The 26,630-nt window shown below is 36.6% G+C and overlaps 3 protein-coding genes across 5 annotated transcripts; all 3 read left to right on the top strand.

Moving 5' to 3' along the window:
- Positions 1-3,546: 3,546 nt before the first annotated feature.
- Positions 3,547-6,832, top strand: LOC116033170 (cold-responsive protein kinase 1-like). Of its 2 annotated transcripts, none has more exons than XM_031275929.1 (6): positions 3,547-3,932; positions 4,026-4,138; positions 5,200-5,410; positions 5,486-5,720; positions 5,835-5,989; positions 6,184-6,342. In XM_031275929.1, the coding sequence occupies exons 1-6, from the start codon at positions 3,848-3,850 to the stop codon at positions 6,198-6,200; spliced, it is 816 nt and encodes a 271-aa protein (XP_031131789.1). In that variant the 5' UTR covers positions 3,547-3,847; the 3' UTR covers positions 6,201-6,342. The 2 variants fall into 2 exon arrangements, with proteins under 2 accessions (XP_031131789.1, XP_031131788.1); XM_031275928.1 differs by having other exon boundaries at positions 3,549-3,932; positions 5,835-5,985; positions 6,184-6,832.
- Positions 6,833-8,702: 1,870 nt separating this feature from the next.
- Positions 8,703-15,509, top strand: LOC116032285 (serine-rich adhesin for platelets-like). Its single transcript, XM_031274780.1, has 13 exons — positions 8,703-9,608; positions 10,186-10,285; positions 10,713-11,049; positions 11,815-11,927; positions 12,068-12,196; positions 12,339-12,432; positions 12,532-12,642; positions 12,953-13,548; positions 13,733-13,980; positions 14,162-14,306; positions 14,719-14,816; positions 14,915-14,996; positions 15,078-15,509. The coding sequence occupies exons 1-13, from the start codon at positions 8,926-8,928 to the stop codon at positions 15,159-15,161; spliced, it is 2,820 nt and encodes a 939-aa protein (XP_031130640.1). The 5' UTR covers positions 8,703-8,925; the 3' UTR covers positions 15,162-15,509.
- Positions 15,510-16,852: 1,343 nt separating this feature from the next.
- Positions 16,853-20,459, top strand: LOC116032360 (protein RTF1 homolog). Of its 2 annotated transcripts, none has more exons than XM_031274868.1 (3): positions 16,853-17,039; positions 17,154-17,263; positions 18,238-20,459. In XM_031274868.1, exon 3 carries the CDS (start codon positions 18,320-18,322, stop codon positions 20,243-20,245), a length of 1,926 nt encoding a protein of 641 aa, XP_031130728.1. In that variant the 5' UTR covers positions 16,853-17,039; positions 17,154-17,263; positions 18,238-18,319; the 3' UTR covers positions 20,246-20,459. The 2 variants fall into 2 exon arrangements, with proteins under 2 accessions (XP_031130728.1, XP_031130727.1); XM_031274867.1 differs by having other exon boundaries at positions 18,269-20,459.
- Positions 20,460-26,630: the final 6,171 nt, after the last annotated feature.

The following is a 26,630-nucleotide window of genomic DNA, read 5'->3' on the forward strand; positions in this document are numbered from 1 at the left end:
TTTGATCCTATAACCGTCCCTCAAAGAGATTCATTGAGAAAGTATTGATGGAAATATACTACATGAGAGGTGTTATATGAGATTTCGTAGGGTTTGGTCTTATAACTTTCTTTCGAAGAGAGTTATTGAGGTATTATCTTAGCACAATGTGTCTAAGATTTCGTATTTATTAAGGAAAAATTTTTGAAATTTGAAAAGAAAAAAATGCAAATTGATGTCAGTGTGTCTTTTGAAGGGGGGCAATGGGCCTATTGCATTATTTTTTTTCTTTAAAAAGCGCTCTTTTTCATTTTGGGTTTTCTTTAAAAAGTTGGTGTGGGTTAGTTGGCTTTGGATCAGTTTTGTATAATGTGATTTAGCTATGAAGTCTTATTCACCTGATGTATTGCAATTGATTGATCATTAAATGACCAAACTCCTGATGGATTACATACAAATTTACAATATATTATTGTGAAGTAAGATTTTTCACATTATATATTACAATTTGTTTTAAGGAGCTAATAAGCTCGTGAATGTTTTTTTTTTAGGAAATAACAATGATACATTCAATAAGATCATAAGTGAAAATATTACAAATGATAGGAGGAGAGTGTGTGAACCACTCTAATTGATCAGACGTAGAAACAAACTGCCTAGCTAACTTATGTGTTTGTGGGATGACGAAGGAAACTCACATCCACTACCTTATAACTAGAGCCGTCAAAATGAGTTTAGCTTGTCAGGCTAGCTCGTCCCGCCTTGCAAAAAGGGTGGGTCAAAATTTGATGGTCCGCTAAGTATTGTAATTATATATATATATATATATATATATATATATATATATATATATATATATGGTAATGATCAGGTGCGGTCGCGCCTTAACGTGTGGTTAGTGCGGCCGCACCACTATGTATACAAATATACACCACTCAATGTTAGAAAATGCATCACACAAATATGCATCATTAGGTACGAATCAGCAAAAAACACACCACTAGGTATGCAAATATACACCACACCGTGTTAGAAAATGCGCAATTAGGGGCAAGGGAGTTATGGTGCATTATTTTGGGCATGTGGTATGTTTTATGGTGTTTTTGTGTATTTTCATTGTAGTGCGTTTTCTGACATTGAGTGATGCATTTTCTAACATTAAGTGGTGTGAATCGCACTGGAATACGCGACCACATTTGAACATATATATATATATATATATATATATATATATATATATATATTAGTTTGGCGGGCCTCGCAATGGCTCGTTGGCTTACCGCGAGAGAACCTTTGTTAGGCCCACCAATTGGCGGGCTCCACCCTGTCGTCCCGCTTTGACGGCTCTACTTATGATATGTACTAAGTAAACTTCGCTATGGTGTAATAGTCTATAAACCATACATGATATATAAAGTACATTTGGAAGATTATGTGCATGCGATTAACTCGAGAAGGTGTTGGTAATATTGAACTCACTACTTTCAAATATAATAATTATACTATATCGATTCTCATTAAAAAAAGAACAAATTACTCTAACAATTATAAAAAAAACATCATACTCTATCTACTCAATCACTCCGATCTTTTGAAACATGGTGTATAAATTTTATATACAAATAGTATTAAACATGTCTGACTTTTGATGATGGTGTAATGATGTCCAGCAGTACACGAATGTTGTACAACTATATACAGAGCGGTAATTAGTTAATATTAAAAAGGATTATTCAAAAGATGAATAGGAAGGTCAACTAAATCTAGATTGGAATTGAATGAGTCGGAGACAGGAGAAATGAGAGAAGTAAAAAAAGAAAACATAGAAAATTGACTGAACGATGATTGTATGGTCACTATGGTGTGACCACATGCCACTTGAGGCGTGAGTGCCTAACGGCCAATCCTCTTTGGAAAGTTCGATGGACGGACTAAGAATAGTAGGCATAGGAACAGTCCACAATATTAAACGGGAAAATGACTGCAGAGCTACTTATGTCAAACGTTATTATAACGTGTTTGTCTAATTACCTCAAGTGCACGGCTGCGTCACTCTGATGTGTTTATCACGCTACTGCCTCGAATAATTAGTGTGAAGTGGTTTTTATATTTGTGAAGAAAAATGTTTTTTTTTACATAAAAATTTAAAAATATTCCATAGATCTTGATAAAATTTATTTTAATTTTAAAACGCTTGATATAATCTATTTTTTGTTGATATTGTCATTATTGTGTACACCTGATCTTCATTGTAAAAAGTAATAATGATACTATATTAGTACTTTTACTATCATATTTTATATGTTTTACTACTATTTATTACCCAAAGTAACTTTTATTTATTTATTTTAACTTCTTTTAAATAATTCACAAACTCAAATTTGAAATTTAAGTTAGTGACTTGGAAGTTGAAATGGGTAGTAATTGATAAGTGAACTGTTAATGCAATTACAAGACTGAATAAAGTCAAACTCTAAGATTAAGATCCGACACAAATTTAAACTAGTTCTACCGTGGTAAGAATACTATATATGTCATATGTAAAAGGGATTTTTGTGTTTAATATTTTTTAAATATATACAATAAATTAAATTATAAATAATTTTAGTCAAAATACACATATAATGGAATTAAACGAAATGAAAAACATATTAATTACTAGGAATAAAACATTATTGTTCTAGAACTACGAAGTTAAATGCGTGGTCGTTGTACACCAAATGGATGGAAAATAATGAATACAACAAATAAATAATACAATTTGTAGAAAATGCAGATTAAATGATTTCAAAATTGGAATGGAAAGATAACAAGTAATTAACAACCCACTGGTCAACCATAATTGTGAGATAGTTGGCATCTAATTGTACCGACAAGACACGAGAAGGCAGGTCTTTTTCACCCCTCACCAAAAATCAAAACTGGCTTCCATTTCTCTATAACGTGGGAAATGGGAATATGCAAAGATAATCGGACAACTATGATTAATTAGTCAAAGGTCTATCAACTTAATTTCCTAATTTCTAGATTTACTTGTTCACACCTGGCGATTGCACTAGAGATAAGACAACGGAAAGAGTGAAGTATACTTCCCGCTTTGGTTTAGAAAAATAAAAGTTTTTCCATCTTCATCTGCATAGAAAAGTTTTGGAGACAAAAAAAATCGTATTCTCAATTAATTTTATAGTCAAATCAGTAGTTTAATACAATTTCTTTGATATATTAACTCTTAATTTAAACTACTGAATTCAAATACTAATATAGTACTTAATTTTTTAATGAATCATACATGTGTGTGTGTGAGGTATCCTTCACCGGAGAAGGCAACAAAACTTTTTATTATATTTTTAAAATCATGTGATAAATATTCGAGAAAAAAAAATTACAAACGCATATGGAACATAAGTTTTTTCCATTCTAGTTCAAGTTCAACTGTTTGTCACCAAATAGAGCCATCAAATAAAAATTGTACTCAGTAATAAAGAAGCATTAATGAATGATAAGTACATAAGATGATAAGATACAATGGACTCATTATTGGCTAGGGGCTACACGCAAACAACTAACTAACGACGACTCCTCTTTTGTCACCACCGCAAAACTGCGATCACGCAGTACACCTCCTGAACTGCAATCCACACGAGGTCACTGTCGCCTTGTCATCCTCAAACTCTTCAATTCCCTCCTCTTTCTCCCCAGTACAAAAGTCCACCTTTCATTTCAGACACATAATTCAACTCCAATCACGACAACCTCGAACGCAGAGGAAAAAAAACTATCTACCTCCGATCCCCTCTGCACGGTTTTGTTCGTTGTGTTCATGTCGAATGTGTGATAAGAATCGGTAGTTTTCTGCTGTATTAACGTTATGAGTTGTACCTGCTTTGGTGCATCCAGCGTGCGCCGCAATAGGACGGGGAATTTGGCCCAGCAAGAATCATTCGACGCTCGAGGTTAGTTCAATTTAATTTCGTCCTGGTAATGGGATTTAGTTGCCGGTCTTCTTGTCGGGAATTAAGTTTACTTTTGCTTTTCTGGTTTCACAGAGAACTCGATTGCAAGGACGAGGAATTTCTCGTATGCTGAGTTAAGAGCTGCGACGAACAACTTCGGACAGGTTAATAAGATTGGGAGAGGAGGTTTTGGGACTGTTTACAAGGTACAATTCCCTGTTGTTATGTTCTCCTGTTGTCAATTTATCGTACTACGATCACTTCTTATCTGCACTCTGGTTCCAAATCTATGCTTGCCCACAAAAGCGAAATTTTCTCACCCCATATCCCAAAGTCAAACTCTGGTCTAAATTATGGTGATTCAGCAGTCGATTAGGTATGAAACTCGGTGCCTACAAAGAATCCACCATATTGAATGTAACTCCACAGTGCAACTGTTAGGGCTCGATTCAATGTGCTTACCCACAATCTATCACTCAAGGACCAACTAAACTACCCGACAAATTTGTGTATGCTATATCGGCTACTAATGGGAATTCGAGATGCCTCACGGATAACTCAGTTGTATCATGGATAGTAGATTGTGGATAAGAACACATAATTGAAACATAGGCACGAGTCCTTCCACTTAATGAGCCATAACTCAGTTGTATCATGGATAGTAGATTGTGGGTAAGAACACATAATGGACATAGGCACGGATCCTTCCACCTAATGGGCCACTAAGTTACTTTAATTTATCCTTTCACTATTCTGTCGGGTTAGAGTGTAGGGCCTTTGTAGCAAGGGAAAATTGGGCGAGGGTAAGGGAACTCGAGCCGATATATAAAACTTGGGTCAAACTTATTGTTCCCGTGGTAGCATCATGGTATCATATTCTTGAAGAAAACCAACATGATCTTACTTTTTCTTAGTTGATTATAGCTATTTGGTTGTGTTCAAGAAGTGTCTGGTGCTTTAGTTAATAATGCCCATTCACAGATTTCATACTTTTTTTATGAGAGAAACATGTGTATTTGCTTCAAATGCAGTATATGTTGATTCCTTATCCCTTTACAAGGTTGTTCTTTCTAGATTCTTATCCATGATCCATCTGTTAATATGTTGATTCCTTAAATCGCCAAATACTACCCAGGTTGCAATATTTCCTTTATTATGCATAGCAAAATTTGTATGTCAGCATATTGATAATATGTCTTTAAGTGACTATAATGGCTGGCTATGCAACTGCTTAATTACATGTCTCTAATTCTTAACTATTCCAAAGGGAACCCTAAAAAACGGGCGACGAGTTGCTGTGAAGGCACTGTCTGCTCAATCGAAGCAAGGAATTCGCGAATTTCTGACAGAGATTGAAACCGTATCGAATGCCAGACACACGAATCTGGTTGAGCTGATCGGCTGCTGTGTTCACGAAAACAACCGGATATTGGTCTATGAATATTTGGAAAATAGGAGCCTCGATCGAGTGTTATTTGGTAAGTGGTGACAACTGACAACTGAGTTCATAGTATGCAACAAAACGGTACTAAAAACAGCGCTTATGTTTGCAGGTCAAAGCGGGGCTGTGAAATTGGAATGGCACACCCGAGCTGCCATTTGCGTTGGCACTGCAAGGGGTCTCACTTATCTTCATGAAGAAGTTGAACCGCATATCGTGCACAGGGACATTAAGGCTAGTAATATATTACTCGACAAGGATTATACCCCGAAGATAGGGGACTTTGGACTGGCTAAGCTTTTCCCGGATAATATCACCCACATCAGCACGCAAATAGCAGGAACATGGTAACTCTCTGCTCGAGTTGCACTCAAAATCGGGTTGTTGTGTATGCATCTTCATTTTTTTCAATATTACAATGCCATTCTGACACATATATACATTGGTTTTTCTCCGTGTAGTGGCTACCTGGCACCCGAGTATGTATTAGCCGGTCAGTTGACAATGAAGGCCGATGTCTACAGCTTCGGTGTCCTAATTCTTGAAGTCGTGAGCGGGAGGAGCAGCTCGAGCATGAACTGGGGAGGACAACAGAAAGCCCTTCTCGAACGGGTGGGTAAGAAGTAATCAATCATTTGCGAATAACTGTGCACCTATTGTAGATTTGTAGCTTCTTCTGCATTGTTAAGAGTCCCACATTGAAAATATAAGAGATAGCATATGAGTTTATAAGGACATGAGTTAGATTCAGTCTTTTAGTCTGGTTCGGTCCATGTACATTATAGCCCAGCTGAATGACCCTTTAAACAGGCATGGAACTTGTATGAAGAGGGAAACATGTTGGAGCTGGTAGATTCAGAGTTAGAGAAATTTCCCAAGGAGGAAGTGTTGAAGTACATGAAGGTGGCCCTTCTCTGCACCCAAGCAAGTGCGGGCCGTCGGCCAATGATGAGCCAGGTTGTCGACATGCTTACGAGGGATGTTCAGATAAACGAGAAGGAACTCCAGCCGCCTAGCTTGTTCCAGAGTTCAGACGACGACAAGCCTGCCGTCATGCTGTTGAAACAAAGACTAACCGAGACGTCGACTAGTTACCTGGGGAATTCTGTTACCCTTCCAATCACTGAGGTGATCCCTAGGTAATGATAGTGCAGAATCTTGATGGTGTCTTCAATTTACAGAAAATAGAAATTGCAGAAAGAGAAATGAGTATAGAATAGAGACTATGATTTGGCAATTGTCCATTGTTCTGTGACAGATTTTTCTTCTATAGTTCTATTGATTTTGTATGTTTTTTTTCCCCTCCTTCCTGGCATTCATATGTCCTCTAGAATCAATGGAATTGCAGAATGGCAGTGAGAAAAAAGAGTGATACAAAGTTTAAAACAGAAGATTTTGATAGGAAGGAAAGGATACAACCTTCTTGCGCAATAAAGTATAGTGTGTATATCATTCGTGACATTGGACTTTATGACACACGATCAGGTAAAATTATATAGTGTAACATCATATTTTGCGACACATGATCAAACAAATTATATTATGGACCATCCACACAAGTGTAGACCATGGTTACTGTATAATGATTGCACATGATCATAGGCTTAATGCTCAATGAATTGCACGGTTGTTCCAATGCTTTGGTGGGTAATACCCATCATATACTAAAAAATTACAACACTAATTCATATATTAAAAATCAGTTGAAAAAGAAATCAATTTTATTGAACAAGTCTTAAATGTTTACATAAGATTGGCATTGGGCTTCCAACCCAAATGGTGTAGAAACTTTCACAAAAGTCACAGACCAGCCCAGTCAACAGGCCCAATACATAAAGACAGCTTCTAAGAAAGGCTTAGAAGACTGGGTGATTGGCCCAAATCACAATTCAAGGCAAATTATTGCATGGACCATGGTCCACACAGCTGTGTGGACCAAAAATAAAAAGTACATTATTTTTATATTGAAGGTACATTATTTTTGTATTGTAGGTACATTATTTGATAGTATATATCAAATAAAGTACTTTCAGTACAAAAATAATGTACCTTAAAATAATGTACCTACAGTACAAAAATAATGTACATTCAGTACAAAAATAATGTACTTTTTATTTATGGTCCACACAGCTGTGTGGACTATGGTCCACGCAATAATAATTGACAATTCAATTAGTTGATCAATTTAATAAATGACTCAAACGTATTGCACTAGTAATTATAGTATGCTTGTTTGAGTGGTTTGAATCATATTGCTTTTATGATAGATAGCAATATGGATTTGTGTTGTTAAAGACACTCGATAAAACATATTTTGTGATTTACTCATTTACTATGACCTTATATAAGGTAATAGCGTGGTCGCAACTAGGGATGTCAATTTGACCCTAAACCAGTGGGCTAGCCCAATAAGCCCTAAAAATTACAGGGCTAAAATCCAACAAAATCAACCCAATAAAAAACTAATGTAATTGGACTGGCCCTATAGGGTTATTAAGTGGAGTTGGGCTAACCCACTGGATTGACGGGCCAGACTAGTAGACCACCTAATTCTTCTTTGTTCAATTGTTCTGAATCAGATCTTTGAGGAGCCCTACAGGCTCGCAACATACACTAATAGTTGAAGTGATGAACACAATGCATGTTAGGACTGATAGTCATATGGCGAGGAGTTCACATACGACCCCCAAGTGGATAATAGGTTCCTTTTGTAGGCAACAATTGAGTAGAACATTTGAATTATGTTCCACTAGCCGCTAGCGAACATCCTGCGATTTATTCATTTAGTTAGCTCAAAGGGTATAGAGTTATGAGTTGAGGATAACTTTTTTGAATGATGAATGAAATTTACGATCATTATCCAAAGTACTAAGATAAATCTTATTCAAATGTTTAGGAACAGGTGCTGTAGACTTAGAATTAGTCGGACGAAACTGAAATCATTAAAAAATATTTACACCAAATTTATATTTATTTATTTTTTGAATATACAAGGCCGGTAGGTGGGGTCTAAACTAGACGCACGCAAACCTCGGAGTCTTCATTGAAATGCAGTAAAAATATTAGATCTGAGATCAAGGGTCCTAGAGCTGCCACGTCATCGAGTTCTCTACGAGACTGGCTACACGGTACATGCCCCTCACACCAAATATCCAAACGTATTTCCAATTTCAGATAACACAAGATTGGAATCTCCAACGTCTATTTCAACATCAACGGTCCAGATCTACCTGCGTGCTAGTTCAAACACTGGACAGATCCGTAATTTCACAACTTCAAATTTAACGAATATAATTAATCCCATTAAATTAAATTGAGAAAGCAAAAACCTAAAATACCTTTCACCAGCAGCTCTGTCTGATCTTCGTTTTCATATATTTCAAACCACTGTGAAAGGCATAGCGAGGGTCGCCATGAAAGCCTTCAAGAAACCCTAATTTCCCTTCAATTTTGGATTTATTCTCCCAAAAGCGTCGCCTTTTTTGCTCTTGGCGGGTGGCTCTTCCAGTACGCATCGAAGAAATTTTGAAATTCTCCGTTTCCGGGAACGATATGATAGTTCGAACTTACGGCCGGCGGAGCCGGGGTTATTCAGACGGTGGAGAGGGATTTGAGGATGGGGATTCGCCTCAAGAAAGTCCAGAGGATGTTTACAATTTTACATTTTCGTCCCAAGACTCCGGCCACTGGGCGTCGTCGTTAAATAATTCAGATCCATACGGGATTGGATCGTCTCAGGAGTGCCCTGGATTGACAATCTTGCCCTCGGGGAAGGAGGGCGATGGGGATGGGGATTTTGAGGATCGGAATGGACACTGCTGGAAATCCAAGAAGAAGATGAAGGTGTTTGATTGGGATCCCTACAGCTTGAATTCGTCGCAGGAGTCGGATGAAGTGATGATTTTACCGCCGAGAAGTGAGAGGGATAGTGGGGATTTTGGTGGGGCTTTTGGGAAACCAAAGAAGGCCAAGACTGGGAAGAAGGGGAAGGAAAATGGGGTTTTGCAGAAGAAGAAAATGAGCAAAAAGGTTAAACAAGAGGAGTCAGCATCAATTGCGGCCACGTTAATGGAGACCCAAGAGTATGGTGAGATGATGGAGAACGTTGATGAGGTGAATTTTGCTTTGGATGGTTTGAGAAAGGGGCAGCCTGTGAGGATCAGAAGAGCAAGTCTGTTATCGTTGCTATCCATATGTGGTTCGATTCAGCAGCGCAGGCTTTTGAGAGCTCATGGGTATGTGAATTTGGCACTTCACTAAGTTTCAATATTTCCCAAAACTTTGATTTATTTCTACTGCACAAGTGTACTTCCCATCAAATGCTGTTGTTCTTGAAGTTTCTTGGTTTTTTTCTGATCAAAGAACTCTTTCTGGGGAATCTTGTGACTATATGAATTTGAATTTGAAATTCTTCTTGAATCGAAATCGGTAAGAGAACAGATATGCTTGGGTTCCCTTGACTAAATCATATTGTATTTCCCTAATATTTAGGTCTCTTGAAGAAGTACTCAGTGTAGTTAACAAATATAATTAATTTTAGAATTTATTCATATTTAGTGTTTTTGGATGCCCAGGTAGTATAGTATTGAGAGCATCCATCACTCATTAGATACAACTGTTACAATTTTCACTTACATAAACTTATGGGGGTAGCAATATGTTATAATTCTTGAGGAAAGCAGTGAAGCAGAGGGGTTTTAAATCCTTGTATGCCTTTGGATAAGCTTGTATAGGTATAGGTGCTGTACTCTTGCCAAGTTGTGGAGATCTAGTTTTTAAATCCTTGTTCCCTTATCTTGCCTCATGTTTCAGGATGGCCCAAACAATTGTTGATGCTGTCGTGGGGCTCTCCTCTGATGATTCATCAAGCAACCTTGCTGCTGCAGCTCTGTTCTACATTTTCACCAGTGATGTAAGTTACATTTATATGTCTTTTTCCTTCAAAAGTTAAATCATAAATGGACACTACACCTGGATCTTCTAAAAATCATAACATTTTACCAGCAGAGTCTTATTCTTTAACACAAGCAAGAATTGCGAAATTAGAGATTTTAAAAAGGGGTGGGGATGTTTGTGGAAGAAGAATCACTGTGAAAAATAATGCTAGAGGTTAGATGACCATTCCTATATGGATCTGCTGGTTTTAGTATTATGGTATAAATAAATCATACACAATACAATATCAGTGCAAATAACTCATGTTTTTCTCACATATTTTCCACATTCATGGTCTTATAAAAGGACATGATTCATTTCCAAGCAAAACGTCAATCTGATTTACCTGCAAGATTTGTCCCACCTTTCTTTAGATTTTAACTCCTCTAAATATCGCTTTCCAGGGACGAGACGACCATCTTCTAGATTCTCCAAGCTGCATTTGCTTTCTGATTAAATTGCTGAAACCAGTTAAGTCTGATGTTTCTGTAGCAAAGCCACAGACAATTGGTAGCAAGCTTCTCGCGATACGCTTGGATGCTGATATTTCCCAAGATTTGGCAAAAGGAGCTGATTCTACCACAAATTCTATTATGCTAAAGGTTCAGGAAGTTCTTGTCAATTGCAAGGAAATGAAGCCCATGAGTGACAATAACAGAGCTCAGAAACCAGAACTTAATCCAAAATGGATTAGTTTGTTGACAATGGAGAAGGCTTGCCTATCTACAATTTCCATTGAAGGTATGATTGCCACTATGTTGTATGTCATGCATGTTTTATCTATTCCTATTCTATTCGTTTTAAGTAATTTTCCTTTACCGTTTTCATCATGTATGTCCGTAGAAGTTTATTTAATAGCTTCTTGGAAACAGAAGTTTTATTTATTTTTTAATAAATAATGCTTCTTGGAAACAGAAGTTTTATTTATTTTTTAATAAATAATGCTTCTTGTCCATTTTTTAATAGGAAAGAGTACAATATATATAATCTAGATGACAGAATCCAAGTAAATAAGTTAATGGTATGCTGACTGACAAAATCCCTTAACTCAGGAATTTTTCCTTTGACTTTCCAACACTTCTGAATATGGATGCTATCTGAACTTGAGTTTCTTTGGGATGAATTTTGTTCATAAATTACTGTTAGTATTTTTCTTATCATGCAATTCTGCATGCATTAAAGTCGTGTCTTTTAGTTCATGCTGTGCTATTGATTGCTGGTTTTGTAAGATGTTCTCAAACCTGTTCAGAGTTTAAAAAATTTCCAGCATCACGAACATTATTACTCTTGCTTCCATTTCTCCTTAAATAACAGCGGTGACTCTCTGTATGGGTTTAGGACAGATCTTTAATAAAGCATCTGTATGTTCATCCTCTCTGCAAAAAAATTGTTTTGATGTGTGTAATATTTTGTTTGAACTTTGATGCTTTTGTTTTTATTGTCTATCATGAATCACGATATCTTAGTTCATCAGTTAAATGAGTAAATCTATTACTGAAATCACAGACACCTCTGGCTCTGTGCGGAAAAGTGGAGGCACCTTCAAAGAAAAGTTGAGAGAGCTTGGAGGACTTGATGCAGTTTTTGAAGTGGCAAGGAATTGTCATTCAGTTTTGGAGGTTTGACCTTTACTTTGTTTTCGTTGGGGTGTCGGTGGTTATCATTTTTCATAGACTGCATGAAGATAAGTGCATTTTCTTTGACAGGGATGAAGTGCTTGAATCAGATGCATGTGTATTTATTTATATATTTTTTGCAGGGATGTTTGGAGGAGAAGTCATCTTCGTTTCTTGATTCAAAAGGTACTACTGGCTTAGAAAGCCTAGTTCTGCTTTTAAAGTGTCTGAAGATCATGGAAAATGCCACATTCCTTAGTATGGATAATCAGGTAAGGAGGCTATAGAAAATAGACTCATTTGATTCTGAGAAGTAACTCTTATATACCATCTCTATGTTTGAAACAATATTTTTTTATTAATGAATTGCTCAAGGCTAGTTTAACCTTTGTTACTTCACCCCTTTTGTCGTAGAACCACTTGCTGCAAATGAAAGGAAAGCTCGATAGTTTGCGTTCCCCTAGATCTTTCACAAAGCTCATTTTAAGTGTCATTAGGATTCTGTCAGGTATAGATGTTAAGCCTTTTTTCTTGCTTTATACTTTTGGCGGTATCTGCCTTCTGCTTTGGTTTTGTCTGATTATTTTTTTGTTTAATTTTTATCTAGGTGCTTCCTTACGTAGACGTTCTTCAGAAAGTTTTCAGGATGAAAAGATTTCTGAACTTTGTGATAGGATTGGCAATGCGTCAAAGTCATCTTCAATAGTTGATGACAAAGGTACTGAGTTTAATATTTTGAAAGGTCTGGTTTTATGATCTTCCATACCAGAGTCAATTTTGTTATATATGTGCAGCAAATCACATGTTATGTTTTTTTTTGCCAAATCACATGTTATGTTAGTGTTGAAAATTATATTATAGAGTCTATAGAATTCAGCCTACTATTTACATTTAAAGTTCATTGAATTATTTTGGCAGAGCTACTGGGTAAAAGTAGTACTCGTATTATTTTCATTACTTAATATGCAAAATGACATTTACCTCAAAATTTTCAAATGATTTTTTTTTTTTTTTTGAAAATGTTGTAGACAGCAAGGAGATCTTTTCTATCATTTCCTCCATGAGTACAAGTGAGGGGGCCTTTTCCTCAAAGTGGTTTACTGAATCTCAAACTGATGAACAGTTGATGTCTGATCAACTAGGTTCTTCTAAATCTATTTTGGAAGGTACAACCACTAGCACTACTGATTCGTGGTGGTTGAAAACAAGAATCGATTCTTCTACATCTGGATCATGCAGTGGAAGCTCTGGCCATATTAATTCTGGAAAAAATAAGAACATGGCAAAAGTAAATACTCAAGATCCTTTTGCCTTTGATGGAAGCATTAAGGAGCAGAAGCTTGAACTTATGGATGATACCCAAGATCCTTTTGCCTTTGATGAGGATGACGTTGAACCCTCTAAATGGGATGTACTGTCTGGAAAGAAAAAAGTGTCTCGGGCTCAAAATGGTAGGGCAACAGTTCATGTACGCGAAGATAGACCAACTCAGTCTCTACTGGTGCTGAGCCAACAAGAGTCAAGTAACAATAATACCAGTAGTTCTTGTGAGGCTTCTTGTTCATCTGTTGCTGATGAAGAAATGTCCAACCTTCTGGCAGATTGCCTTCTTACAGCTGTTAAAGTAATTTTCTTGCTTGCTTGCTTAATGCTTATTTATCTTCCTTCGTTATACTCTGAGTAGTGCGGAGGCCTTGTGAACTGTGTCCTACCAATACCATAAAGAAAGTGAACTTTCCTATTTCATTGGATATTTTAAGAGTAAAAATCGAGTTTCATGCATGATTTTTTTTCTTTTTTATTGACAGGTTTTAATGAACTTAACAAATGACAACCCCATCGGCTGTGAACAAATTGCTGCATGTGGAGGTCTAGAAACCTTGTCTTGTTTGATTGCTGGTCATTTTCCCTCTTTCAGTTCAAACGTGGAGTGTGGTTTTTCATCGAAATCAGACATCAAGCAAATTGAAAGTACTCTCAGTGATCAAGAGCTCGATTTTCTTGTTGCTATTTTGGGTTTGCTTGTGAATTTGGTAGAGAAGGATGCGCGCAACAGGTAAATATTTTCTCACTGTGTCGAGCACTCTAGCTGTTTTTTAATTTGCATTGGCCCCCTTTTCTTTGACCTTGATTTATCATCTTGTGTCTGTTTGATTATCATGGTTCTTTTATAACTTCTTTAACTGTTTTTTAAGATTATAATGCCTAATAGAGCACCTTTTTTTTTTTTAATCTAGATCAAGGCTTGCAGCTGCTAGTGTTTCGTTGCCCGGCATGGAAGGTTTGAAGGAGAATTGTACAGATGTAATTCCACTATTGTGCTCTATCTTTTTGGCTAATCAAGGAGCAGGTGAAGCTGCTGGAGAAGGGCAATTGACTTGGGTGAGTTGATATCACTTTGCCCTAATTTATACGTGCTAGTATTCAAGATTGGATTGTAGAATTGGGGGCAACCCTGGTCAAGTTGGTCAGGTTGTTGGCTTATAAGGTTCTAAGTTCGACTCCCGGTGGGAACGGTTTATTGGCCTTCTTGGTCTGAGACGGTCAGTTATGGGCAACTTAAGTTGGTTTACCTCCTTTGTGGTCCTTTGCCGACTAGGGTCACTAGCTGGGGTTTACCGTTTATGCGGTGCACACCCTTGGATAGTGGCTATAGGTTTCCTCGTCATCCAAAAAAAAACATTGGTTCTTCTGCATTTTGCTGCTGTTGATTTACATCCTAACATTATCTATGTCAATCCGTCGTGTAATTGTTCCCCGGCTAATGTGAAAAGGTTAAACTGTTGCTGTACAGGATGACGAAGAAGCTCTGTTAAAGGGGGAGAAAGAAGCCGAAAAAATGATTGTAGAAGCGTATGCAGCTCTCCTCCTTGCATTTCTTTCAACCGAAAGGTGAGATGTAGTTTCGCGATATTACTCCAACCCCCCTCCTCCTCCCCCGCCAAACGGGGTGAATATTTTCTCATTGTGAATCTCTTTGTTTATATCAGTAAGAGCACACGCAACTCAATTGCCAAATGCCTTCCTGATCGGAGCTTGGCTGTTCTTGTCCCCGTGTTGGAGAGATTTGTGGTAAGTGAATTTACGCCTCAAGAAAAATAAAATTTCATCGCCTTTCGAATATCTTACCCTATTGCTTGCAATGTCATCCAGGATTTTCATCTGTCACTGAACATGATCTCCCCGGAGACTCACTCTGCAGTGCTCGAGGTCATCGAATCGTGTAGGATCCCGTGAACTAATAGCGTGATTAGCATGGCCCCGTGCAAGGATAACAAGCACAGATCGCGAGAAACGATCCCTTTTATTTTTTTTCCCTCTCATAGTATGATAGGATCTGTATATTCTGTGTCTTCCTTTGAATCCTTCATCTTGTAATTATGGTTATATTTTTGATTCTTTTTTACTGGTTTCTCCTCCCCATTTCTTGTATACGAACAAACACAATCTTTCATTTCTAACACTCGTAGAAGCAGTCGAGATTTCCTATCCCTTTTTCAGTGTACTCTTTATAGTTGCTCCCTTGAAATACTTGTTCAAATGGAAGCTTTGGGTTATCATTAATAATAGTTTTAATTATTAAAATTGTTTCAAGTTTTTGGGTTAATTAGTTTATAATGCAGGATTACAAATAACAATATGTTGACTAAGCCTGACCAGAGCATCAAACTAAATTGTTACTCTTGACACAAACTTGAGCAAAAAAAAAAAAGAAGAAAATGTTTAAATACACTAAATAAAAGAAGAAAATGTTTAAATACACTAAATTTTATATGAGAAGTTAATTAGACTCTTGAATTTATAAAAGTTATAATTAAACACATCAACCGTGATTTGTAATAGTAGGTCGTTAGGGTTCAGGCAATGTACTTCTAAAAAAATTTAGCGATTGGCGATCATTCTTTTGCCGGTTACCTTTTTTTTTTTTTTTTGATCAACAAGGGGGGGGGGGGGGGGGCAACTCCGAGGAAGAAAAAATATTAACTAATCTCCCTCACTCTTCGGTTACACGTGGCATGCGCCAGATCATTCAAATACTCCTCGTCACTGGTAATGGGACAGGTGGTAAAGGACTTCAAATCATCTAAGCTGCGTGCGCCCATTGAGGCAAGACAGTCAGCGACCATATTCTGCTCTCGAAAAATTGCATTGATGGTGACCTTTCAATCTCTTGTGAGCCACCATCTAGCATCATCAACATACTGTCTGATTAGTCCTCTGCCGCTATCCCCATCATAAATCCACTGGACCACGTTCTTGGCGTCCGTTTGCACTTCCACGTCTCGGATATTCTTCTGCAAGGCCCATTCCAGTCAGCCCATACCAGTTACCCTCTTTGAAGAAGGTGACTTGTAAAAAATTAGCGACCAGTGATCATTCGTTCACCAATCACCCTCTTTGAAGAAGGTGACCAACAAGTCACCTTTCTTGCAGGTCAAAGGCGACCAGTTGGTCGCCTTTTTCGACGTGGAAGGCAACCAGTAGGTAATAGTCACTTTCTCCGCTGAAGAAAGTGATCTGCTAGTTTTTCCCTGAGGTTGTTCGTTCGCTAGTCACCCTCTTGAAGAAGGCGACCAACAAGTCACCTTTCTTGCAGACGGTTGGTCGCCTTCTCCGACGTGGAAGACAAGTAGTAGTCACATTCTTCGTTGAAGAAAGTAACCTTTTAGTTTTTGTCGAGGTTGTCCAAACTCTAGCGACTTGTTATTAAGTTATTAGCCAATTTTTTTTATTTTGATGTACTAAATTAACATATTAATGTGCTTAATTGTAATTTTTAAAAGTTTAATAGCTTAATTGATTTCTCCTATAAATTTTGGGGTATATTTGATACTTCTATTTAAAAAAAAATCCTAATATGTCTCTAAAACTTTTTACCCCATTTAAATACTAATTTGGCTGGTGTTGTCTAATATTAACTTACGCACCGCAGATAGAAAGAAATGAAGGATGCATTAATAATTAGAGAGAATCCCTAATTCTGTAATTCGTCTCTTCGAGCTCCCGTCTCCCACTTACGAACTCTCAGGGAACAATGTTACTGTTGGGGATGATGATGAAACTCGTCGGTTCAACATCCTAGTGAAGAATCTATGAACCTGTCTCTATATTGAGGTATCTAATCCCTCACACGTGCATTCTTATGCTTGTATGCGTAGAATTTCAATTTTTTTTTTCGAATTTGACTTAATTTTTGGCGTTTCTCAATTGGCGGTGATGGTTTTACAGTGTGTCGACTCTCTGGAATTGATTTCGTCTTTCGTGGCTCAATAATTCAAGTCTCTAACTGTTTTCTGGAGATTTTTGAGTGCGTTATCGCGCAGGCATTTTGAGATCCGGTAAGGTTTTGTGATGATTGTGTTATGCATTCCGAACTCTAGCAGTACGGACTTTAATAACCCAATCATTCGTGCTAGGAAATTGTAATGCATCTGAGAGCCATAAACCTAATGTCTCAATACACGGAATTGTTTCTGCCGTTTGATTTTGTGAGTTTAGAAGGGTTTTATTTAATGAAGAGTTGGGAATTTGATTAGTATCCTAGTTAAAAGTTTAATTAACACATGGAATGAGTTGCAAATTTTTACAAACAATGATTTTATATAATTTATCATACCTTTATACTGTTAATTTCCAGCTTCTTGCAAGTTGCACTTACCTATGATTGATTATAACTTGCATCAATTTCAGTTTCCTAGAACTTATTATTTTCTTTATTTTGTTGTTTTCCTAATAATTACAAGTAGTTGTTGACATGTGTATGCTAGTTATGCCTAGAGGAGATGGTATATGATTTATGATACATGATATATGAATATTTCTCTCTGCTTTGAGCTTTATATAGTGAGTTAATTATTTTATTTCATTTTTGAAGTAACTAGTTGATTTTGATTGATCAATTTGCCGCTTGTTAGAATCTTTGGGGATAAAGCTTTCGGTTTTCTCCTTTATCACTGTTCCTGTTTGCCATTTTTACACCTTGATTTGGTATCAAGAGGAAATATGAATGGATAGAGTTGGAAAGCATTTTAAGAAAAGGTTCATTTTAAGAATAGCTTATTAAAAAACATTGAAATAACTCGGTTAAAATCGGAAGAAACCGGTCGACGCGGTCGATTTCTAGGCCGATCTCGCCGCCTAGCCGGCTGACTAGGCCTATTTTGCTGCCTAGCATGCCGACTAGGCAGCCGACCAATTTTTTGCCGCCTAACAGTGAAAGCGGAACGGCCTAGGGGCGCCTAGGACGATTTTTACAATAGTGAACATGATTGGATGTAATTGATCTTGACATCTTATTATTTTCCTTTTTTAGGTTTTATCACTTCAACACTTTTTAATTGCAGTTTGCGTCTAGCGGAGATAATACTCATTCCCTGTGGTAAGCATACTGGACCATGGCTGATTTAGATGATTTACTCCTGGAGGCAGCTGGAAGAACTAGTGGAAGTGGGAGGAGTCGTCATTCACCTAGACACAGGAGGCATCACAGAGATGATGGAAGTGACTCAAGGGATGATGATTCAGATGATGATCGGGGTTATTCAAATAGAAAACTATCTGGCTCACAAGTTCCTCTCAAGAAGAGGTTGGATCCTACAGAGAGAGATGATGATCACAGTGATCGTGAAGGCGAAGATGATGGTTTTGGTCGTGAGCGTGATAGTGATGATGATTCCATTGGGAGTGACCTTTACAAAGATGAAAATGACCGCCGAGAGCTTGCTCAGTTGACAGAGCTTGAAAGAGAAATGATACTGACCGATCGGGCAGCCAAGAGATCTGACAAACAGATGCATGATAAATTAAGAGGGAAGAGCAGCCAAGCAAGAAAATCAAGCCCCCCTCCGACACAATCTCGTGGTACACGCTCATCTACCAGAGCTTTAGGTCGTGCAGCTGATAGGGATGGTGCATTGAATGAGATAAGAGCAAAACGGGCAAGACAGCAGGACCCTGAAACTCATTGGAAAACTAGAGATGCAGCTCGAAGAGGTTCTGGTAACAGGGGTTATTCACCTGTTAAGCGGAGAACTTTTACTGCTGCAACCTTGGGGAGTAGTCCAAACAGAGCTGAAAGTGGATCACAGAGTGATGATGGAGAGTCTGGGGATGAAGCTATGGCTGATAGTGATGATGACAAGACTTCTGACTCAAAATTGCCAACTTATGAGGAGATAAAAGAAATCACCATTCGACGATCAAAACTGGCAAAGTGGTTCATGGAGCCTTTTTTTGATGAGTTAATCGTTGGCTGCTTTGTGAGGGTTGGAATTGGGAAGTCAAAGTCTGGGCCTATCTATAGGCTTTGTATGGTACGTAATGTTGATGCCACAGACCCCAATCGTCAGTACAAATTAGAAAATAAAACCACATACAAGTATCTGAATGTTATTTGGGGTAATGAAAGTTCTGCTGCTAGGTGGCAGATGGCTATGATTTCTGACTCTCCTCCACTTAGAGATGAGTTTGAGCAGTGGGTTAGGGAGGTAGAGAGAAGTGGTGGACGTATGCCCAGCAAACAGGATGTACTGGAAAAGAAGGAGGCCATACAGAAGACAAACACATTTGTCTATTCAGCTGATACTGTGAAACAAATGTTGCAGATGAAAAAATCTGCCACATGGAAGCCACTGAATGTTGCTGCTGAGAAGGATCGATTAAGAAGGGAGATGGAAGTAGCAAAAATGAAGAATGATGATGCTGAGGTGAAGAGGATTAATGCCAGGCTGCAGGAACTGGAGGCAACAAGGCAAGTTCAGGAGAAAGATGATAAGGCCCGCAGGTTGGCTGAGATGAACAGAAAGAACAGGGTTGAGAATTTCAAAAATGCATCTGAACTGAAACCTATGAATTCAATGTTGAAAGAAGGTGAGGAGGGGTATGATCCCTTCTCAAGAAGATGGACCAGGTCAAGGAATTACTACTCAGCAAAGCAAAATGGAGAAGCGACAGAGTCTGCAGCAGCTAGCAGTGATGCTACTGCTGCTACAGTCGGGGCAAACAGTGCTACAGGTGAATTAGGTGGCATGGCAGCCACAGCTGCTGCCTTGCAAGCAGCAGCAGGTGCAGGAAAGTTGGTTGATACAAATGCTCCTGTAGATCAAGGGACAGAATCAAACACACTACACAATTTTGATTTACCTATCTCATTGGCTATACTTCAGAAGTTCGGAGGGCCACAAGGAGCTCAAGCAGGATTTATGGCACGAAAACAGAGGATAGAGGCAACCGTTGGACGTAGAGTCCCTGAGGATGATGGGAGAAGACATGCACTGACTTTGACTGTCAGTGACTACAAGAGGAGGATGGGGCTGCTTTGATACATCATACTACTGCTTCCCAGGGAGGAATCAAATGGATTTTTTCAAGTTCCTTTTTACTTGTTGAAACTGTAACTCTTAAAAATGTTGTCACTTGTAAGCCCCTTTTTTATTCGAAAAAAACTATAATTAGAGAGATTGACATTAATAGTTGAATGATCTTCTGTTGATAGTGAAGTGATATAATGGTTTGTTTTCTTGGACTAGTTGGCAACAGCAGGCTTTTGTGATTTAGGTTCCCAAACGGTCTATATATATATCTATAGAGACTTAGGTTCACATGAGAATTAGTCTCTATGTGAGAATTATAGACAAATTTGGATTATTTATTCACTTTCATCTAATAATTGTAATTTTATATAGTGTGGGTTTATTAGTAATTTTGCAAGAAATTTAACTATATGGACACATGGTAATATATGGGTATATTTTGAGCAGATTTGTTGGGATTGTTTTCTGGGTTTTTTTGGTGACATTTTGAGGTGTGTGATTGGGGATAAAGTGCATTCTGAACTGTGTTTTGTAGCACCCAATGAGCACAATTTGTTTTGTTGATGTGTTGTTTGTGGTGTCCAGTTTTAATGGGGCATTTATTTTTGCCCCATTGTGGTGTTTAGTTCTTTTTCCGGTGCACTTATGATTTGTTTGCCCAGTTTTCATACCAGATTTGTGGTTGTATTTTTACGTTTCATAGCATGGTGCATTTCCGGTAGCATTATAGTGCATTCTAGTGTGCTAATTGTGCATGGTGTTTGGTTGATGAATGTTGGTCTTTTGATCCTTGGCAGCTTTAGAGTCGGCCATGGAGTTTGCGATCCAGTGCCAAATGATGTCTGGTTGATGAATGTCATTATATATGTTGGTTTAATATACACAAGGAAGGACTTCAAATAGTCAAATTCAAAGTCATTTTGACCAGTGGTTTTAGTTTAGCTCGAAAAATTCAGTTCGAACCATTGAAGCTATATGTACTATGAATAAGAAGTCTAATATACACATTACTCATCTTGTATATATGATCAATGTTTTTAATTATTTCGACAGTTTGAAAAACAGACACAAGATACGTTTCTACGATCTAGCATCAGCTTTCCAAATTGTCACAAACAACCAATTTTAATTTTGCAAAAAAAGGAAGGAGCTTGAGAATCCTCTTTACTAACTCGCACTTGTGTAATAATATAATCGTGATGAACTCAACAGAGATAGTAGAATCATGCTCTACCCACTACTCACCCGACCTTTTCGGACAGGATCAATACATATTTCTCAGCTCTTTACTTATGCTTTGTTCTTGCAGATTCACACAGTTATTCAAGACAAAGGGTAATGGGAGTTGACTTATCTTGCCATTATATTCTTAGCTTCTACCAAGCAAGCAAGCAAGCAGAAACTGCTGGTGCAACATCCTGGTGGCTTCATGGAAGGTCATATATAGACTAACAGCATTATATTCCACTGCACTTCATCTACTTAGAGGGGTCACAAATCAGATAGTGGACATACATGACCACTAACACCAGAAGATCAGAGATCATGGACAGTATCTTGCCAGCTAAGTAGTTGACCTTAGCTAATTGTTATTAGCCATTGTTTCATTGAAAGTTACATTCATTTAGGGGCCAATTTCATTCCCTATGTGTCATGACTTGTGACAGGTACAAGGAATATAATTAATGAAGCTAGAAATTAAGGGAGAGAAGCTGGATGGGCAAAAGGATTTCATCAGACATGCTATATATTCCTACAAGGCTCAAGCAATCTTTTCCAGTCTAATTCTATGTATTTTCTTCTCCCCCTCTCTTGGACTTGTTCTTATAACATGAAATTGCTTTGTTAGGAAAACATATGAAGAATATAATAGAATCATGGTATATTTTATCAGCTTTAAGGCGTGATCGCACTCTTACTAGGTTTATCCCCTCTATGATAGGATTGGGCTCCAACAACCATTGTGTGAGAGTGGATATTTGTGGGCATACACTGATCATCCCATCTAATGGGCTGTTAGTTGAGTGATGATTTACCTGTTCACAATTATGTTAGACTAGTGCGTAGGGGCTATTGGGGCAATGGATTTCACATTTTGTAGACATGCAAGTTGTAAAAAAAGGGCCTATATTTATACTTTTGAATGTGTCCTCTCAACTAATGGGTCCGCAATGAGTCATCGTAATTTACCTATATATAATCATATCTGGCACAAGTATAGGGGCTCTTGAGGCGAGAGATTTCATCTTTTGTGGGCAAGTTGTAAAAATGGGCATATATTTATACTTTTGAATGTGTCTTTTAACTTTGAACAAAGACATATTACATTAAATCTTAAAACTACTAACAACAATTAGGCAAATTATTGTGTGGGCTATGGCCCACAAAGCTGTGTGGACCATGAATATAAGGTATATTTTTAATATATTAAAAGTACATTATTTTTGTATTAAAGGTACATTATTTGATACTATATATAAAATAATGTACTTTAAATGTAAAAACAATGTACTTTTAGTATATATCCATGTAATAATGATTGCAACAATTACAATATAACACAAAGAAGAAGATGAAATGAAAGATATAGGGAAAAAGGTCAAGTTCAAATATTTTTGTACCAAGTATAATTATGCATGCTAATAAAGTAATATTGAATATTGTTGATCTTTATTCCCATAGTACCTGATACAATCAAGTAGACCACACGTAATTATACTTAATACAAAAGACACTAATATCCATCAGCATGTTAGAAAAATACTATAGGAAAGGAAAAAAATAATTAGGTTGATTATACTAGGGATGGTGGCAAAAGGATTAAGGATAACATTAGTAGTTTAGTACACATAAGAAGGCATGAAGCTAAGCTAGGGAGATGGTGATAGTAATGATGTGAGTTAATGGGCGGGCGGCTTGGCCTTTCAATTAGTGTCAACCCATGTCTATCTAATTGCGTTTAATTTAATTACTTTAATGAAATGACCATTAAATTCCACCAGCCATAACTAATCTCCATCCATCACCACTTCATTTCATTTGTCCAGCCCCTACCTAATCATCAATTTCTCCTTTGCCAGTGGTCCATCTTTTGCAGACAAATTATACCATTTAAAAAAGAAAAAAAATTAATAAAATGTTGGTTGTGTAAAGTTAAATATTCAAAAAAAAAATAAAAATATTACAATTTTTTTTTAAAACAGTGTTGCAGAACGCTAGGTAGTCAAGTAATCCGAGTATATCGTCTTCACTTTTCCGACTAAGCGGTTGAGTTAAGTGCCAACTCGGTTGAGTTGGCACTGACTTTGTCGAGTTAGGCACCCGACTCAGCTGAGTTAGGCGCTCAACTAGGCGCCTAGGACGTATAGTCGGTCGGTCAACTAAAAGCCGCCTAGGGCTGAAATCGCCTCGATCTTGAGGAGCCTAGTGTCTAGGCGACCGCTTAGGTCAATTTTTACAACATTATTTTTAAATAACAATTTTGAATATTAAAAATAGCAAAATATGTAACAATTCGACAAAATTAAAAGAGGAGATTCAATTTTGTCAAATTCCTTATTATTTTTACTAAAATCTTCAACCTTGACGAGCGACTGTATGAGATCAATTCTCACTTTTTATATGGAGATTTCTATTCTCATTTGAAGACTATCTCAGTCGCCTATCAGGCATCAAGATTCATAAATAATGATTGAGAGTTTTATAAAAAAAATAGGGAGTTAATTTTATAATTTTTCAAGTTTGTATTATTAATATTGTTGCAATATTTATAAAACAAACTCTACCTTTTTTCCTCTTATTTTCTACCAACCCAAGTGGGCGGATAAGATTAATTTTCACTTTTTATCTAAACCCTCCTATATACATGAGACTAATCCGGATTTGATCTGGTTACACCATTAGAATTTGACTCTTACTCTAAATAAAACCTTATCCAAAATATTTTAGCATGATAATAATAAACCAATCCCCAGAGTTGAACCTCTGAACTCTATATTATAATTTCATCATGTCATATATATGTATAAAGATATTGAACAAATATTAAATAGTGATGAAGCTAAGCGTGAGTCGAAATATTATTGGGTTTGGATTATGAAATGGTTGAATGCTAATTGTTGGCATTTAATTTGATGACACCACACATGAATATAAACAATAGATTAGTGGTCCGTACAAGTACAATCAATCAAATTAAACAACAATTTTTGAATATTATTATAATGAAAACAGGAATGACAATGATGCCAAACCACGAGCTCAGCTTGCTTAATGTTTAATTAATTAAAGCCACAAGATTTAGTACACATGTGCTTATGCAGTTCGATCAGCCTGTCATCTACTTTGAATTTCAATACTCTTAAGTTCAGGCTGTCATTTTAGACTCTTAGTGCAATATATATAATTTATTTTTCTAAAGTGAAATTTCATTTTATAGTTTTTTTTTTATTGATATGGTGTAATGAGGTTAATTATTGATAAATAGATAGAAATTAGTGATATTAAAAGTGACGATATATAGTTATTGACAATAATTATAATCGTGTAAATTAGATCGAGGATTAGAGTCTAGATTTGCAGAGGGAAATAAGAGATTGAGAAATGAGCATGTTGATTCGATAAGAGTTGATTGGTTGGTAGCTGAAGGGCAGAGCGAGCAGTTCAATCAACCTGGATTACAAAGGTGAATACAATGTAAAGTGAGTGGTAGAACATGTCTTCAAATTATATGTCAAAGTGCATTATTTATACCAAACTTTTCGCCAATGATATGATGGCTTGTGACAAATTGAGTTGACGTGACATGCTCTGGTTAGTGAAAATGCACAATTACATTGATTAGTGGGCCTTGCAGTCTAGTCTGATGGCGCGATAATCCTATATTAGCACATTACATTGTCAACTAGGGAGGGGGTTAGATTTGGACTATTTAGTTTAGTGTAGCGCAAGTGGCCACCGATCCACCGCTAATGGTCATTATTTTCAACCGACCTCCTGCCCGATTGGGAAGTGCTTGCCATTTAACCTTATTATGAGCTATGAGTTTGATCTCTTAAACATACGATTAGATTATTGAGTTAGTTGAACTGTCTTATAATCCCATCACAACCAATTATTGAAACAAATTTAAAAAATAAAAATTGAAAATTCTCTAAATCTAAAAAGTGAAATACTTACAAAAGATTACTTTGGTTAGGTCTAGCTAAAGTCTGCACCCTTAATCTACCTGTAAATCAAGAGGCCTTGCACTAACAAATAAACTGTACTATTAATACACTTATAAACTTAAAAATTCAACTCTTTTAAAATATACGTAATATTAAAGGGGAACATTTCAATTGAATTCGAGTAAAAGAGGAACATTTCAATTTCAATTGAATTCGAGTAAAATCTTGAACTTAGATTAACATTTAGGTTAAAAGTTTTAAAGGAATGATAGATGTTGGGTGTGTGGGATATGGGTAAAATGATGTCTAGATTTGAAGTAATTACTTGAGGAGTTCAACTTAGGTGAGAAGAATCGCAGTTGTTGGATCCGACAAATATTCTGTTTAGTCTTTTAATACTATTAATGGGAAAAAACATTCCTCATTAGCTTTACCTAACCAACCGACCAACTTGAAATTTTTTTCTTTTTTTGACATTCCTTTTATTATTATTTTATATGAATGATTAACTGAACATCTGGAAGATTTATTAAATATAATTATTTTGTGATTCATTATTAGAACTGAGTTAATTGTTTAACCACCTATTTGATTACGTTCACGTGGCTCTATCTCAGGCTATAATTAATTGCTTAATCTGGCCGGTCTATTTTGTCGTTTCTTCAACATATATAGAAATAGTTTTCAAAAAAAAAAACATATATAGAAATAAGATGCCGACTGTGCTAGGTCAATTATTATTGTGTTAACCATATGCATGGTCCACACAATTTTGTAAAATATACTATCAAATAATGTATATTTAGTACGTATACAAATAATGTGTTTTAGTATATTAAAAATGTACATTATATTCAGAGAAAGTGCATTATTTGAGTACTGAAAATACATTATTTTATATAATATACAATCATTACACGAATAATGTACTTTTAGTATATTACAAATGTACTTTTTTGTGTGGACCATGAATTTGCACTGGTAGGGCTGCTATATGTTAAAGAGTTTTAGGCCTATGAGTTTGATTCTTGTTAATATATTTTTAGTCGGGTTTATTATTTAAAGTCATTTTAGTGCGGTAAGCCATATTTTTAGATAGTTGATGTGAGTTTTTTTTTTTTTTTTTTTTTTCAAAAAAGGAGTTTTGGGTTAATTTTTTTTTTGAGTAAAAGTAAACTAATACTGGAGTGATAAGCGTTGAATTCATATTAGTCTCATAGTAGTAG

This window comes from Ipomoea triloba, chromosome 10, assembly GCF_003576645.1.
Source record: "Ipomoea triloba cultivar NCNSP0323 chromosome 10, ASM357664v1".
NCBI classification, from domain to species: domain Eukaryota; kingdom Viridiplantae; phylum Streptophyta; class Magnoliopsida; order Solanales; family Convolvulaceae; genus Ipomoea; species Ipomoea triloba.